The following is a 16,407-nucleotide window of genomic DNA, read 5'->3' as shown; positions in this document are numbered from 1 at the left end:
TTATGACTTGGGAGTGAGTAAGCGTCACATGACCACATCATCCGGTATCTCCTGTAGAGTGATAGGGCACTATGGAGTCAGGATAATGAGGGGGGTGAACGAAGAAGAAGAATCCTGACAATTAAATTAAAGTTATCCACGCTTAGAAAAACATGGCCGCCTTCTTCCAGAAGCCGTGCCTCTCTTGTTTTTGCAGCTCAGTTCCAGTAACGTTAATAAGTGTTGAGCTGTAATACCACACACAACCTGATTACAGGGTTGGTGCTGTTTGTACAGGAAAGTAGCTGTATTATTCTTAATCCTTTATAATCCCATTTAAGAGTTATTATAAAACAAACAAACAAAAAAACATGGCCGCTCACTTCCAGAAGCAGCGCCACTCTGGTCCTCAGTTTGTGTGTGGTATTACAATTTTGTTCCATTGAAGTGAATGGAGCTTTGTTGTAATACCACACACAATACCACATCCTCGGGGGTGGTGCTGTTTCTGGAAGGAAGCTACTATGTTGTTATGTTTTATAACCCCATGAATAAACCCTTTAACCTCCTAGACACTGCAGTTTAGAGCATCTAGGTGATTATTTGACAGATAATGGTCCTGTTTACATATATATATATATATATATATATATATATATATATATATATATATATATATATATATATATATATATATGTATCCTGAGGGACAAGGTATAAGGATAACCCCTTACATATGAAGTAAATCTGTGTGTGTATTTCTCACACTAATCACTAGCTTACACCTATTACATTCCTACGCTGTCAGTCACCTGATCAGTAACGCATTAAACTACAACTCCCGTCACCCCTTTCGGCCTTGTATACGTCATCGGAGCAGCGACCATAGGATGACGCGCACAGGAGGCGCCGCTCATTAGACAGCATGGCTACGGGAGCGGAGAAGAAGCCGGTGCTGGAGATGGTATGACGGCTGTTGTGTGCCGGGGGCATAGTATCCTAGCTCTGCCTGCAGTGAATCACTGCATTAGTGGTCTATTGGGCACTGAGAGTCTAGGCCCCAACTAACACCTTGAAATCACGTGTCTAATGTGTATATCTAGAGCAGGGATGGGGAACCTTGTCTCTCCAGCTGTTGCAAAACTACAACTCCCATCATGCATGGACAGCCAAAGCTAAAGCTTTGGCTGTCCAGGCATGATGGGAGTTGTAGTTTTGCTACATCTGGAGAACCACGGTTCCCTACCCCTGATCTAGGCGTATGACTATTAGCACTGTATGTAATAGAGCACTGTCCTATAGGGATCATCTGATATAGTATTCAGTATAATGGCAGAGTAGCACTTTGCAGGTCTTCGAGTCCCTTTCTCACAATTGCACCTAAAACAGTGAGTGTGGACACATCAGTCACTAGGTGGCGCTAGATGGTAGTATATTTATGAAGTGTATATATATATATATATATATATATATATATATATATATATATATATATATATAATTTTTTTTTTTTTTTTTTTTTTTTTTTTTTTTTTCTTTTAGGTCCAGGCTACCGGGTCTGATGAGTCCTGTGTGACCTTCGTGTTACATGAAGAGGATCACACGCTGGGGAACGCTCTGCGCTACATGGTCATGAAAAAGTGAGTGATCGGCAACAGATGCCTAATCTTATGATGTTTTTTTCTCTAATGCCTGTCAGACTCTTTCAGTCTAATAATTCTGTACACTGCAGCAAAGGTGCACCAGACGTATCCACCCCTTCCTCCAGGACACAGTAAACTTGTTCTGGCACCATGGGGGGGGGGGGGGGGGGGGTGATAGGAACTGTATCTACCTGCAGGGAAAGGCCAAGCAGAACCTAAGGGCCACACAGCCACACAGCCTAAGGGCCGCAATGCTCTTCTTCCCTGTGATCTCAGTGATTGGTGGGGGTCTCTGCCTATCAGGGCTCCGTGGAAATGTCTGACAGATTATTATGACCAGGGCTGTGGAGTCGGTAAGCCGCAACTCCGACTCCTGAATTTTATCAGGATCAACTCCGACTCCTGCTATTTCATAAATGGCTGGTCAGATACCAGGGGAGTTATTTATCACACTGGCTCAGCAGCTTCTCCCTAATGTCCTACATGATCCTGGGGCGACTTCTGAGTGAATAAAGGAATACTGTATATAAAACAGATTCTCCTGTGTGTGCAGTGGATGCAGCCAGTCTCCAGCCTCCATGTCCTGAACTACTCACAACTAGACTAGATGGAGCAGCTAATCTTTTCCTGCTGACAGTATTCTATGTTTCTAACTAAATATTCACCATGCACAAAGAAAGACTGCTAACACTGCCAGATACCTGTAATATAGAGGTCAGCCATAGTGATATAGAGAGGGGTCACACATAGTGATATAGAGAGGGGTCACACAGTAAAATAGAAGGTCACTGTGGGGGCACACAATAGCACACACAAGCACACAGCCTACTGCAGCCATAGCACACACACAGCTTGCTGCAGCCATAGCACACACCACACACACACACACACACACACACACACACACACACACTCGGCTTGCTGTGGCCATAGCACACATACACACAGCCTGCTGCAGCTATAGCATACACACACAGCCTACTGCAGCCATAGCGTGCGCACGCGCACACACACACACACACACACACACACACACACACACACACTTGCAGCCATAGAACACTGAAGAAAAACACACAATCTTCTCCCAGAGAGAAAACACCACACTGAGGACACTGAGGTTACAGCTACACTACTTATGTCTTCTCCTCCTTTTCTATATTACACAGGATATCTTCATATTACACTGCTGCTCATATACAGTCATCCTGCATCCAGGAAGAGAACAGCACAGATTTCCCCCCCCCCCACACACAATGGACTCTTCCAGCTCAGAAACAAACTGCCAAATAGTGACTGACAACTTTTCCATGACCCTCCTTATCTAATAGGGCCAGTGTCCTATTAGAATGTTGCTTATAATATATATTAATGAGCAAAACTTGTAAAATTCATGTCAAAATTCAATTCTACATTCTTTAAAGATTTTTTTAAAGCTGGAGTCGGAGTAGTTACATTTTTTTCCGACTCCAGCCAAAACTAGCTCCGACTCCACAGCCCTGATTATGACGTGTCAAAAAATAAACAGAAATGAGTTGTCATGTCAGCGCCCACTTGCTTCTTGTTTCCCGCTTGCTGCTGGTGCTATTACAAATGCTGACACAAGAGCGGGTAAGTGCTGGGGGGGGGGGGGGAAGCTTCAGGGGGCTCTAAAGATTGTTCTGGGAGCCCATAGGAGAAAGCGTTGGTCTGCTGCAACCACTTCTATTGCACCAAATGATTGCAGCAGATCGTTGCTTCTTCCTTGTTTCAACATGTTCATGTGGCCTGATTGTTGCCTTCTATTACACAAAGCGATTATTGGCCGTAATGGTCGATAATCGCTTCGTGTAGAATGATGGGCATTAAGATGAGAAGATAAATCGCTGTGAAAAGTCGTTAATGCAGTCATATATATATATATATATATATATATATATATATGAGATCGTAATTGCATTTGTATATGTTGCAGTGAAATGATAGAATCAGGGATTTGATCAGATCCCGGGAAACAATGAAATGACTACGCCATTCCATCATTTCCCCTGCAACATAGAAGTTGCTTACTGTATTGCCTCCTACTCCCCCAGCCTGTCTGCTCTGCTCCCCGTCCGCCTCTGCCGCCATGCCTGCCGGGAGGTCCTGGCAGGAATTCTGGTGCCATCTTGGTCCTCCTCCTCTCCATCAGCTCGCTTGCTGCTGTGGTGCCTGCTGGGAGTTTACAGGACGCTGGTGCGCTATCATGGGCCCTCCTGCTGTGGTTCCTGCCAGGAGGTATGTCGTAGGGGGGGGGGGATGATAGAATCCATTCCATCATTTCCCTGAAAGGGGTCAGCGATTTGATAAAATCCCTGACTTTCTATAGGCAAATGATGGAACAGCGTGGTCATTTCATCATTTCCCGGGATTTGATCAAAGATCAATCATTTCACTGCAACATATATAGTCTGTGAATATTCGTAAGCTCATGAGATACAATCAACGGCATAAGAACAATTTTTTTGTTCGTAATTTAATGGTCGTTACGTTTACATCAGAAGATTATAGCTTACATTCGAACGATTTACCGATTTTTTTGCAGGATAATCGGCCCGTGTAAAAGGCCCTTGAGAGTCCAGTTAAAGTGTACTTTACATGTAGAAGCAGAGTGTTGGAGGTAAAGTTGCACTTGCTATTGTTGCTGAAATCTATATAATTTACCCTTTCTTCCTTTTGTTTGCAGCCCAGAAATAGAGTTTTGTGGATACAGTATCACTCATCCTTCTGAGAGCAAAATCAATTTCCGCATCCAGACGCGAAGTACGTATAACGTTTTAGGATCACTAGTATCTTCCTGAGGTTCAGCTTTCTCTAGTGCTGGGAAGGATCCATTCTTCTACTGAAAATCAAAAACATTTTTAAGAAAATTTTTTTTCCTTGTGCTCAAGAGAAATTTTAGGGTGCACATATGTTCTGGTTCTGTCCCCTCTGGGGTAGTTGATGTTAAGTATGATATATGTCAGGGATAGGTAATAGAGATGAGCGAACCTGGAGCATGCTCGAGTCCATCTGAACCCGAACTTTTGGCATTTGATAAGCGGTGGCTGCTGAAGTTGGATAAAGCCCTAAGGCTATGTGGAAAACATCGATATAGTCATTGGCTGTATCCACGTTTTCCAGACAACCTTAGAGCTTTATCCAAGTTCAGCAGCCCCAGCTAATCAAATGCCGATTGTTCGGGTTCGGATGGACCCGAACCCGATTCGCTCATCTCTAATGGGTAACCTTCGGCCCTCCAGCTGTTGCAAAACTACAATTCCCATCATGCCTGGACAGCCAAAGCTAAAGCTTTAGCTGTCCAGGCATGATGGCAGTTGTAGTTTTGCAACAGCTGGAGCGCCAATGTTCCTTACCCCCTGATATTTGTGGTAGAGAGGCCTATTCTAGCCATATGTTTCAGTGGCCTTGGTATACAAAAATATTGCTCTCATACTGTCACACCCCTATACAGCTGAGGGCCAGGTCAAGCAGAATTAGTGAGTTCTAGTACATGGTTTCCCTTTAGGTGACCCACCTTGGTTTACATAGACTGCACATTGATATCCTGTGTAATGCTTCATTTCCTATGTGGAGGCGATGTTTGTCCAGTTATCTCACAGATTAGTGATGATTGTTGTACGGCCCCAAAATAGGTTACCTATCCTGGCAATTAAACACATGTTTTTGTAAATCCATAGCATTTTCCTCTATGCTCCTATTTGAGGCCCTGGGTTCTATTCCTCCTTCACTATGTTCCGTGCTCCATGCTTTACACTGCTGCTCTGCCTATGTATAAACACAGGCTCAGAGGAATTAGCTTCACTCTCTTCTTTCAGATGGCGTGCCAGCGGTGGAGACGTTCAGGAAGGGACTCAATGACCTCATGGATGTTTGCCAGCATGTTCTTAATACGTTTGAGGTACAGTAACCTGAATGGAAGAACACATCTATTTTAAAGGAATATTCCTATATAGGGATTTATGGCACATTTACATATACCATAAATCACAGATAGGCATAAGTCAGTTCTGGGATCTATGTCCATATGGGAGAAGGAGGAGGAGTTTGAATGGGTCGGTGGTTTTGCTTGTGTCCTGTAACTACACTGTATGGAAGCCAATAAAAACATCCATTTACTTAACTGGTTGCATCAACCCCATAGGTGGATGATGATGATGATGATGCATGCTCAACCCTCACTCCTTTCATATAATCCTCCACAATGCAGTCATACAGTATGGAGGAACTGGGGGTGCCTCTTGTAGTGATCTCCTATCCTTTGAATAGGTGATAAATATTCTTCATGGGACATGCCCCTTTAAGTAAAAATGAAGACCTTGGAGGAGATTTATCAAACATGGTGTAAAGTGAAACTGGCTCAGTTGCCCCTAGCAACCAATCAGATTCCACCTTTCATTCCTCACAGACTCTTTGGAAAAAGAAAGGTGGAATCTGATTGGTTGCTAGGGGCAACTGAGCCAGTTTCACTTTACACCATGTTTGATAAATCTCGCCCATAGTGTATATAATTTATATAGTCATTAATATCTCAACATGGCATTGGTAAATTGCTGCATTGTGTGGATATGGCCTAAGAAGCATTGAAGTGTGTGTGAGTGAATGCTCACCAGTTGATGCCACCATAGTTCAGAGGGGATTATTACTTAATTTTTTAAGTAATTTTTTTATCATTGCCTTTTTTGTTCTCTCTGTGTTAGTTCAGGGCTTGCCATGTAAAGAGCTCCAGTCTCACAGATCTTGTCCCCATGTATAGGTGTCTGCATGCCCTTCTGTTACAGGGTGCCCGGTGTTATGCTGTAATTACTTTTTGTTCATACACAATACAGCTTTGAAATGCACACCATTGCTGCCCAGTATGTGAATCATGATCCACCCAGACACATTTGTGGGAGGGTAGGAGAGCCAGGAAGCAATGGAGATAGGACTCATGTAATGTGTCACCTTCCATATTACAAGGAGAGGAAAATAAAGATGTCCCGTGACTGCGTGTGAAACTGGATTACAGAGGCATTGCAGCCTAATCTTACTGCACTTTATTTTTATAGACCAACTCCTTTAATTCTGCTCATCATAACTAAGATGTGTAAGGGAGAACTGGTCTCATTTATATACACGTCCTATATGACTGATGTGTATGATTACTATGGACTGATCTTCTACACCACGGGTGTGAAACCCAGGCCTTCGAGCAGTTGCAAAACTACAATTCCCATCATGCCTGGAGAGCCAAAGCATGATGGGAATTGTAGTTTTATAACAACTGGAGGGCTTGAGTTTGAGTCAGAAAACAAAGTACAGCACAGTGCATTGTGTACAGCTCTAGCCCATAGGTTCCAAGACTGTGGTGTTTTATATACGAGCCCTTCATCAAGACCCCAGATAACATAGGATTACGTCTTATTCATCTTCACTTTCAGAAGTTTCTGCATACAGCAGTTTTAATCTTTTGGGGTATTAAGTGTGGAACAAATCACATACTTGTTTTGCACGGCCGGCAGAGTAAAGACCAACCAGACCGTGAAACTGGTTCTTGTGGGATAAGTAGTGTCTTGTACTTAAATGAAAGGATCCGGCCCTGAACTGGTCTCTGTCCGGCTTTTGGGGATTCTGGATATGACAGAGGTTTCCTGTTCTACAGCTAAAGCCTTGGAAAATATCACTACTAATAATTATTCCTATGCAGACTGGGACATAGTGTCAGATTGACAATGAAGTACACTACACCTCTGATTTGGAGATATAATGGTTATTGAGTGTGGTCCAGTATACAGATGCCAGACCAGTGGGATTGCTAGACATAGGTAACTGGTTTATATGGGTGCAATTACTCAATACAGATATAGTCCATGTAGAAAACAATGGGTTACACGACTACTACTACTGGATATAATGTGGGCATAGGTGCTGTAGCAGTATGTAGAAATTCTCTAAATGAACCTGGCAGTACTCGTTGCCAACAGTAGTTGTCTATAAAACACCATTAAAGGAGAAGTCCCACCAAATAAAAAAAAAAGTCAGGAAGACAGGGGGGTGCGTAAAATAATAAACAAAGTAAACGTACCTATCCCTATGCCCCATAGCACGGGTCCTATTGACTGCCACCAGTGACCTGCAGCTCTTCCAGCGTCGCGGCCTGGCTGAGTGATTGCCCGCAGGCGGGGTGGGCTACGACTTTGCAGCTGAAAGTCAGGTACACAGTTTCCAGACAAAAATGACTTCTGCTGGTGGTCATCGGGACCCAGGAGCAGTGCAACGGAGGCAAAGGGACGGGTGAGTTTAGGTTGCTTTTTATTTTCCCGCACACCCCTGTGCCCTGCCTTCTCTTTTAAAGGGGTACTCCGGGCTAGGGGGCTTTTCTGGCTATGGGCGGGGAGGAGGTGGATGAGGGCAACGACGTCCACTTACCTTCCTGGTTCCAGCACCAAGTCCCGGATCGTGCTGCTCCGGTCTGCGCTGCCCGGCCGCTTCCTGGTCTTTGATGCGCGATCCGGGACCTGGTGCAGGAACCGGGGAGGTAAGTGGACGTCGTTGGCCTTATCCACCTCCTCCCTGGCCATAGCCAGAAAAGCTCCCTAGTCCGGAGTACCCCTTTAAGAGACCAAACAGTATTCACCTTGTATCCAAAAACATCTTTATAAAATGCAGGTGGTGGAACAGGCCGACTGTTCATGTTACATCACACAGGGCATATCATGTAAGTTCTGATCCGTCTGTCTCTGACCACTAAACACGTTTTCTGCCAGCTCTGCAGGTGATCAAGACGACTCCTAATGTATGTCTATTTGACTGTTTTGTTACACACTCACTGACTCGAATGGGGTTGAGCTGCAATACCAGATAGTCTGTGGACAGGAGAGGCGCCGTTTCTGGCAGTATTTTATGTTTCATACAACCTCTTTTTTAAGTTGCCAACCCAACATCTTTTCTTCTCTATTTGTTTTCGTCCACAGACCAGCATGCAGCGGTACAACGACCAAAAGGAGTCTGCAATGGAGTGACCTTCCTAGGGAATTCTGCTTGTATATAACATTCTGTAAAGACCTCTGCTGTGTAATATACTTTATTTTTTTTCCAGTTTTGTCAATTTCTTTCCCATTCATAAATAAGATAAATAAGATCTGATGCTTATTAATGATTTTTTTTTTTTTGTTTTTTTGTATTTTTTGTTTTTATTTTATAAAACTCCCGACTGTTGCAAATTTACAACCCCTATGGGAGGTGTAATTTGCAATACATGGAGAAAACCAATATTAAATCGATTATCCAGCATTAGAAAAACATGGTCTCTTCCTTCCAGATTTCTAAGTCAAAAGGATAGGCCATCAGTCTTATTATTATTTTCGTATCCAGTACAGCATCTGCAATAATTCATTGAGATCCGATGCCCCCTGAGCTCTCCTTCAGGATGAAGTCCAGACAAGAGGTTATTTAAAGGAGTACTCTGAGTGGGGGTATTTTTACTGTACAGCCTGGGAGTGGGTGGATATAGAAGCCGCCGTCCACTTACCTCCCCGGTTCCAGCGTTGTGTCCTAGATCGCGCTGCCCCGTTCTCCCATCCCACTGCCGCTTCCTGGTCTGAGCTGCGGCTTGAGATGGGACGTCTCAAGGCTGTTTAGCCATTCAGCAGCCAAGGTGGGACCCCACTACGACCGCTGAATGGCTAAATGGCCTTGAGACGTCGCGTCTCAAGCCGCAGCTCAGACCAGGAAGCGGCAGTGGGATGGGAGTTCCTAGGAATGATTCTAGACTCAAAAGCTCAGATGACCTTCTTGCCAGGTGCCAACATCACTCGTGGACTCTACAGAACAGCATCCTCCAGTGTTGGGACAGGTCTCCATTGTCCTTAGGCAAAAAAATGCCAGTCTCTCTGAAGGTGAAATCTTCCCTCAACTGGTGGATGTTAAGGGAAGACTTAATCATAGGAATCCAGTGGAATCTGGAACTAAATATTCAGGTCACCACGGATGCCAGTCTGTGGGGTTGGGGAGCACATCTTTTGGGTCTTCATTTCCAGGGTCAGTGGAAAGAGGATTGCAAATGTCAGTCTTCAAACTTCAGAGAACTGAGGGCGTTGTTGGAGACACTGAAGACTGCCGAATCATTTCTTCTCCAAAAAAAAGTCAAAATATTTACAGACAATGCAACTGTGGTGGCACACCTGAGACATCAAGGGGGCACAAGATCATCCCAACTTCAGTCCCTAGCGGGAAAAAAATTCTCTTGGGTGGAAAGAAAGGTGTCATCCATTTCTGCAGTTCACCTCAAAGGAACGGACAACGTAGTGGCAGACTACCTGAGTCGTCATCAGATCCATCCAGGAGAATAGGAATTGAATTCCCAGGTATTCTCCATGTTAGTAGACAGGTGGGGCTGCCCAGATATCGACCTATTCGCCTCCAGAACAAACAGGAAAGTAAAAGCATTTTTTTTTCTTTGAATCGCCTAGATCACCCGATAGCCCTGGATGCACTTCATCAAGTGTGGAGTTTCAAACTTGCATATCCGTTTCCCCCACCCTTAGGCTTATTCCAAAAGCTCTACAGAAAATCTGTTTGGGTCAGACCACGGTAGTTTTCATAGCCCCAGTATCGCCCAAAAGAGCATGGTACAGCCTCTTGAAGTCCTTGACAGTCCAAGGTCCCATCCTGCTCCCTCTTTAGGAAGACCTCCTCATCCAGGGCCCTCTACGTCAAACAAATTTGGCAAACCTACATCTAGTGGCATGGCTTTTGAAAAGTCCCTCCTGTCAGCCAAAGGCCTGTCGCCAAGAGTAGTAGAGACATTCTTAAAAATAAAAAAAGAAAGCACCTCCTCCATTTATCTAAAATAATGGAAAAATTCTATGCATGGTGCGGTGACTCCCCTCTGGACATGCTTTATCCAGACATCCCCAGGATCCTTGAATACCTTCAAGACGGACTGGACAAATGTCTATCCCTTAACACTGGGTTGGGTTCACACTATGTATATTTGAGGCTGTATAGCAACCAAAACAAGGAGTGGATTGAAAACACAGAAAGGATCTGTTCACATAATGTTGTAATTGAGTGGATGGCCGTCATTTAATGGCAAATATATGCTGTTATTTTAAAACAACGGCTGTTGTATTGAAATAATGGAAGTTATTTACCGTTATATGGCGGCCATCCACTCAATTACAACATTATGTGAACGGCCTTTCTGTGTTTTCAATCCACTCCTGGTTTTGGTTGCTATGAGGACCTGACATGAGGACCAAATACAGCCTCAAATATACATAGTGTGAACCCAGCTCAAGGTGCAAATTTCAGCTTTAGGTTGCATTTACAATTTTCAAATCGCGGATCACAGATGGATCAAGAGATTTTTTAAGGCTGTGGCTAGAATCAAGCCGAACATCAAGAATCTCTCTCCTCCTTGGGACTTAAATTTTGTTTTATCCGGTTTGCCAAAGGAGCCTTTTGAGCCCTTAAATGAAGTCTCATTAAGATATCTTACACTCAAAACAGCTTTTCTAGTAGCAATTACTACTGCATGTAGAGTGGGGGAGCTACAAGCCTTAACAATTACGGAACCATTCTGTACCATCTTAGATGATAGAATTGTGTTTAAAAATCCAATTTTCCTTCCAAAAGTAGTCACAGACTTCCAGAGGTCTCAAGACATCTTTGTGCCATCCTTCTGTGACAGCCCAAAAAGTGAGAGAGAGGAAGCCTTTCACCGTCTTGATGTTAGACGAGCCTTCTTAGGCTACGTTCACATCGGCGGCACCATTCCGTCTACCTTTTCCGTTTTGGAGTAAGTAAAACGGAAACTGGCAGATCCGTTAAAGTTTTTTGCAAAAAACTCATGAAAAAAACGGATGCATTTGTGTGCATCCGTTTTGATCCGTTTTTCCACTGTAAAAAAACGGATCAAAACACGTAGCTGACACTACTTTTGTGTCCGTTAAAAAAAAAACATCCATTTTGATCCGTTTTTTTTACAATGGAAGTCAATGGAAAAACGGATCAAAATGGATGCACACAAATGCATCAGTTTTTTTCATCCGTTTTTCATCCGATTTTTGAAAAAAAAAAAGGATGAAAAAAAACGCAGTGTGAACCCAGCCTTACCGATAATTCACTTTTCATTAGTTCCTCAAGACAGCACCCTTATATTTCCCTCCCTTTATAGTGTATAATCCTGTATGGGTTTGTTATAATTATACTGAGGGGAATTGTGGGAAGTGCTGTCATGAGGAACTAATGAAAAATGACTTATCGGTAAGTCATAATTCTGGCTATCCAGAATTAGAAAAATAAAGCAGCTTTCTTCTAAAAACAGCGCCACCCCTGTCCTCAGGTTGTTTGTGATATTACAACTTTGCTCCATTCACTTCAATGGGAGCTGAGCTGCAATACCACGTACGAACTGAGGGCAGGTGTGGCGCAATTCCTGGACTCAACCATGTTATTGTTAAATTCTGGATTACCCTCTTAAATTGTTATATAGCTTAACCTTACCACAGATCACTATAGCATGCATAGAATGACCTGTAAAGCTCTCTACAACAGGGATGGGGAACCTTTGACCCTCCAGCTGTTGCAAAACTACAATTCCCATCATGCCTGGACAGTCGAAGCTTTAGCTTCGACTGTCCAGGCATGATGGGAATTGTAGTTTTGCAACAGCTGGAGGGCCGAAGGTTCCCCATCCCTGCTTTACAGTATAAAGGCCTACCTGCGGCTGTGATCTAGTGCATTAGCATTGCCTTTACAAGGCTGAGTGAATGGTGCGTCCTATTAATTTCCTCATGTTTACACAGGAAGTGACGTGGCCGAGTAGAGATGATTTTAGTCAATTAAAGTGAATGAGGCTAAGCTGCAATACCACACACTACCTGTGGGCGGACATGGCACTGTTTTTGATACAAAGCGCCATGTATTTTTTTCAGTTATACTGAATGAACGTTGGAAGAAAGAAAACAGTAATAAGTCACAGACTGAAATGTTTGTTTTTATACAAAAAAACTTTAATTCAATAACATTAAGACATAAACACACCCATCATGGGCCGAACATCAAAGGAACAATATTATGATAGTACTAGGTAGATTTCTAGAGATCGCAGGTCTTTACGCTGAACTAGTAACAAAGATAGAAAGGAAAAGGAGACTGGTCCTGGGGATTTAGTATACATTTCAGTGGGTGACCCATGGCTAGCTACATGAGGCCTATGGTTTACATAAAGGACAGGTAGATGCTCCTTTAGGCTATCAGTATTTTTGGTCAGTATTTTGCAACCAAAACCAGGAGTGGATTGAAAACACAGAAAGGGCTTATGCACACTGAGCAAAATACTGAGAATTCAAGCCCCATCGACTTTTATAGGATTTCTCTAGCGGAATCCGCCCAAAGAAGTAACAAGTCACTTCTTTGGGTGTGTTCACACTGAGCAAATATGGCGGAATCTCGCCGTGCTCAGTGTCTCGATGTGAGTGAACGAAAGGGCGCGCGCTCCTCCGCTGCCGCCGTTTTCCGCTCATAGAAGTTAAATGTTTATCCTTTTAGCGGAGGAGCGTGCAATTCTCCCATAGACGGGCTATGGCACACTGAGACAGGCGGGATTCCACAACGGAAAGCTCCGCCACGGGGTTTCACCTGTTTTACTCAGTGTGAACATACCTTTTGGGTGGAAAGCTGATCCGCGACGGAAATTCCGCTGTGTGAAAAACACAGCGCAAAGGCTATTGAAAACAATGAAAAAGTGCTTTACTCAATTTAAATGGGCAGAGTTTCGTTCAGGAATCCGCTTGAAATGCTGCCTCTTTTGCTCAGTGCATTCACACACACTGGATTTCACGCTATGAATTTGCAGTGAAATCCGCTGCGGATCCAGTGATTCATCCCTATGAGAATACATACTGGCAGCGGGATTGACATCCCGCTGCCAGTATGTAAGTTGACACCCCCGGCAGTTGGAGCATACATCACCTCCTCCCCGCTCCGGTTTGCTTTTGGGCTTCCCGGTGTCTGCTCGTCCCGCTCAGCCAATCATTGTGCCACTGATAGGCTCAGCGGGATGTCCAGCCGAGAACTCCCGAAACAGGCGGGGAGGTCGAGGAGGTGATGTATGCTCTGACTGCCGGGGGTCAACTTACATACTCGCAGCGGGATGTAGGGATGAGCTGGAACTGGATCCGCAGCTGATTTCACTGCAAATTCACAGCGTGAAATCCGGTGTGTGTGTGAAGGCTCCCTTTCTGTGTTTTCAATCCACTCCTGGTTTTGGTTGCAAAATACTGACCAAAAATACTGTGTGGGAACATAGCCTAAAAAGGGTTTTTTGGTTTCGACAAATATTTGGGCCTTATTTGGCAAAACCAAGAGTAAGTGTGATCTTATTTCCCACAGTAACAGCGCAGCTCCTATTCCTCGTAAAGAGATCCTATCAGGTCCGTGCAGCCTTATATACTGGCCTGGGGACCTGACAGGTTCTCCCTATACTGCTATTTTTCAAGCAATGTTGTGATTGGTTGCTGTCATTATTTGCTAAACTCGGAATATCCCTTAAGGTCTGTGCACTCCATTGTGATCAGAGGCATTCCCAGTGGTTAGACCCCCTCCACCAATCATTGTGTTTTCCCCCTAACTTATCACAAGGGGATAACTTTGTGGGTTGGTTAAAGGGGTTATCCAGCGCTACAAAAACATGGCCACTTTACCCCTCTCTTGTCTCCAGATTGGGTGGGGTTTCAAACTCCGTTCCATTGAAGTAAATGGAGCTTAATTGCAAACCACACCTGACCCGGAGACAAGAGAGGGGGAAAAGTGGCCATGTTTTTGTAGCGCTGGATAACCCCTTTAAGGGGTTGTCTGATTGAATAATATTTTTTTTTCAATAGGGGCACCATTCCTTCACTTCTTCCTGTTTCCCACTCACTAGAGAAGGTGGGTCACTGCTGTGACCACTGATTTAGGGATCAGTGACTAGTATTTTTCAAATATTTTTTCATTTTTTATGACAACCCCTTTAACCCTTACATTGGTTACATGTAGACAGACAATGTAATCTGCGTGAGCCAGTCACAGTCATTTAACACGTCTGATGAAAAGTGATATACAATACTACATAATACATTTCAATGGCAGTGTTATAAGGTCCATACCCGAGACCTTCATTTAAAGGGACAGTGAACATAAAAACTGTCCCTCTCTGACAATGTTTGTAGAAATCACCCCCATCCCTGCAGTTAAGGACACTTGCTTGGCCTAGTTATTACCTCCCATAATGACCTGGTTAGGGTTACACTATTTTCTTGCAATTTCTCTGCCATACTATGGACATTTGTGGACTCGCTGAAGGTGATTTTCCGTAGGTAGTTATCATGTACAAAATATTACTATTTTCATCTTTATGGACTCCTGGCGGCCCAGTGTACCACAGTCATAGTTTTTATCAGCTTGCTAGTTGCAGTCCTTTCATTGATAACTGGCATTACATTTGGTTTCCATGGAGAGTTCCACTTTAATGCCAAGTGTCTGGATTTATACAAACTTGGTAACTTGCAACCATAATGAAGCAATGTTTGTGCAGTCCTACAAGGTCCAGAAGAAACGGGGACCTTACACTGAGGCTTGCGGAAAGTTCTGGAATTTTTCAAAAAGAATGGAAATGGGGATCTGTGTCCGTTATATATAATGGTATCTGATGCTAAGTTATCCTCAGGATGAGCTGTATTTGTTTGTAAGACGGGAGCTGCTCCGATCCAGGACCAGGTCATGGCCATTCGCTTTCCACTTCCCTCCTGAAACTTTCTCATCCATGGGGGTGATTGCCATGTTGGGTCTGTGACACCAGCAGCAAAGACAAGACTACGGGAACAAAGAACGTAAAAAACTTTATAGTGATTACCCAACTAATTACATTACCTCTAATTTTAGACTGGAAAACCACAATGCCCCCCCCCCCCCTTTGAAGCCCAACAATTTTTCTCACTATTACACCCATCACCTACCAGTGGTGTCACACTCGCTTCCCTCCAGCTGTGCAAAACTTCAGTTCCCATCATGCCTGGACAGTCGAAGCTTTGATGGAAATTTGTTGTTCAATGTTTTTCGGCATATCTGTGGCTTGTGTATTTACAATGAAGTAAAAAACGTTGTGTGACCATCTTCTAAGGGCCCTATTACACGGCCCAATATTAGGAGCGAGTGAGCGACGACCTATCAGGTCAGTGCTTACTTGCTTCTTGTTCTGCGCTTGAGTAAGAGGGGGGGAGGGGGGAGCTGCCGGAGGGGCTACCCGGACATTCCGTTTGATCGTCTGTGTAGTCCATAGCAGTTAGTGGTTGTCTGTTGCTGTCACTCCTACTATGCGGAGCGATGGCCAGCGAGCAATCCCCTAACATTGGGATTTTAGGTCATGCTTTAAATACAGTCTGATAGTTCTCCATGTCTTCCAAGCAGCAACTCCAACTTCTTCAGCCACCGGTTATCAAATGCTGAACGATCAGACTCTAGCATGCCCTAGTTGCACTCATCTCTTCTGTCCAGGCATGATGGGAATTGTTTTTGCAGCAGCTGGAGGGCTACAGGTTTGACATCTCCAGTCTATAAGCAATGTACGCCTAGCTGTCTCTGTCTAGTTCAAAGCTTAGTGAAGTCATCTTACCCGGAAACAATTTTTGAATTTTCTGCTGACAAAGTAGAGCGCCACTGGGTTTATGCAGGAATTCAGCGAGGCCATATTGATCCCTATGTAATTCACGACCAAGAAAAAGCTGAAGAAGGAGAAAAGTGT

At 43.9% G+C, this 16,407-nt stretch overlaps 2 protein-coding genes across 2 annotated transcripts in view; one reads left to right on the top strand and one right to left on the bottom strand.

The window, feature by feature from the left end:
• The first annotated feature begins 857 nt into the window (after nucleotides 1-857).
• On the top strand, nucleotides 858-8,905 carry LOC138803054 (DNA-directed RNA polymerases I and III subunit RPAC2-like). Its single transcript, XM_069986882.1, has 5 exons — nucleotides 858-943; nucleotides 1,522-1,619; nucleotides 4,327-4,403; nucleotides 5,459-5,541; nucleotides 8,594-8,905. The coding sequence occupies exons 1-5, from the start codon at nucleotides 905-907 to the stop codon at nucleotides 8,639-8,641; spliced, it is 345 nt and encodes a 114-aa protein (XP_069842983.1). The 5' UTR covers nucleotides 858-904; the 3' UTR covers nucleotides 8,642-8,905.
• Nucleotides 8,906-12,634: 3,729 nt separating this feature from the next.
• LOC138766211 (endothelin receptor type B-like) overlaps nucleotides 12,635-16,407 on the bottom strand; it is a 28,624-nt gene continuing 24,851 nt past the window's right edge. Inside the window, exons 7-8 of the mRNA XM_069943621.1 lie at nucleotides 16,279-16,387; nucleotides 12,635-15,479 (exon numbers count right to left, since the gene is read on the bottom strand). Coding sequence (XP_069799722.1) covers nucleotides 15,330-15,479; nucleotides 16,279-16,387 — 259 coding nt within the window. The 3' untranslated portion in view covers nucleotides 12,635-15,329. The remainder of the gene's footprint in view (nucleotides 15,480-16,278; nucleotides 16,388-16,407) is intronic.

The sequence above is a fragment of the Dendropsophus ebraccatus genome, chromosome 10 (genome assembly GCF_027789765.1).
Source record: "Dendropsophus ebraccatus isolate aDenEbr1 chromosome 10, aDenEbr1.pat, whole genome shotgun sequence".
NCBI classification, from domain to species: domain Eukaryota; kingdom Metazoa; phylum Chordata; class Amphibia; order Anura; family Hylidae; genus Dendropsophus; species Dendropsophus ebraccatus.
Note: the sequence above shows the minus strand (reverse complement) of the source record. Positions and strands in the feature narration are given on the sequence as shown.

What these genes read in the sequence shown, in the direction of transcription:
- LOC138803054 (XM_069986882.1), top strand. Translation starts at nt 905, where the DNA reads ATGGCTACGGGAGCGGAGAAGAAGCCGGTGCTGGAGATG. An exon ending in AGAAGCCGGTGCTGGAGATG is followed by an intron (nt 944 to 1,521) that starts GTATGACGGCTG and finishes TTTTTCTTTTAG; the next exon opens with GTCCAGGCTACCGGGTCTGA. An exon ending in ATGTTCTTAATACGTTTGAG is followed by an intron (nt 5,542 to 8,593) that starts GTACAGTAACCT and finishes TTTCGTCCACAG; the next exon opens with ACCAGCATGCAGCGGTACAA.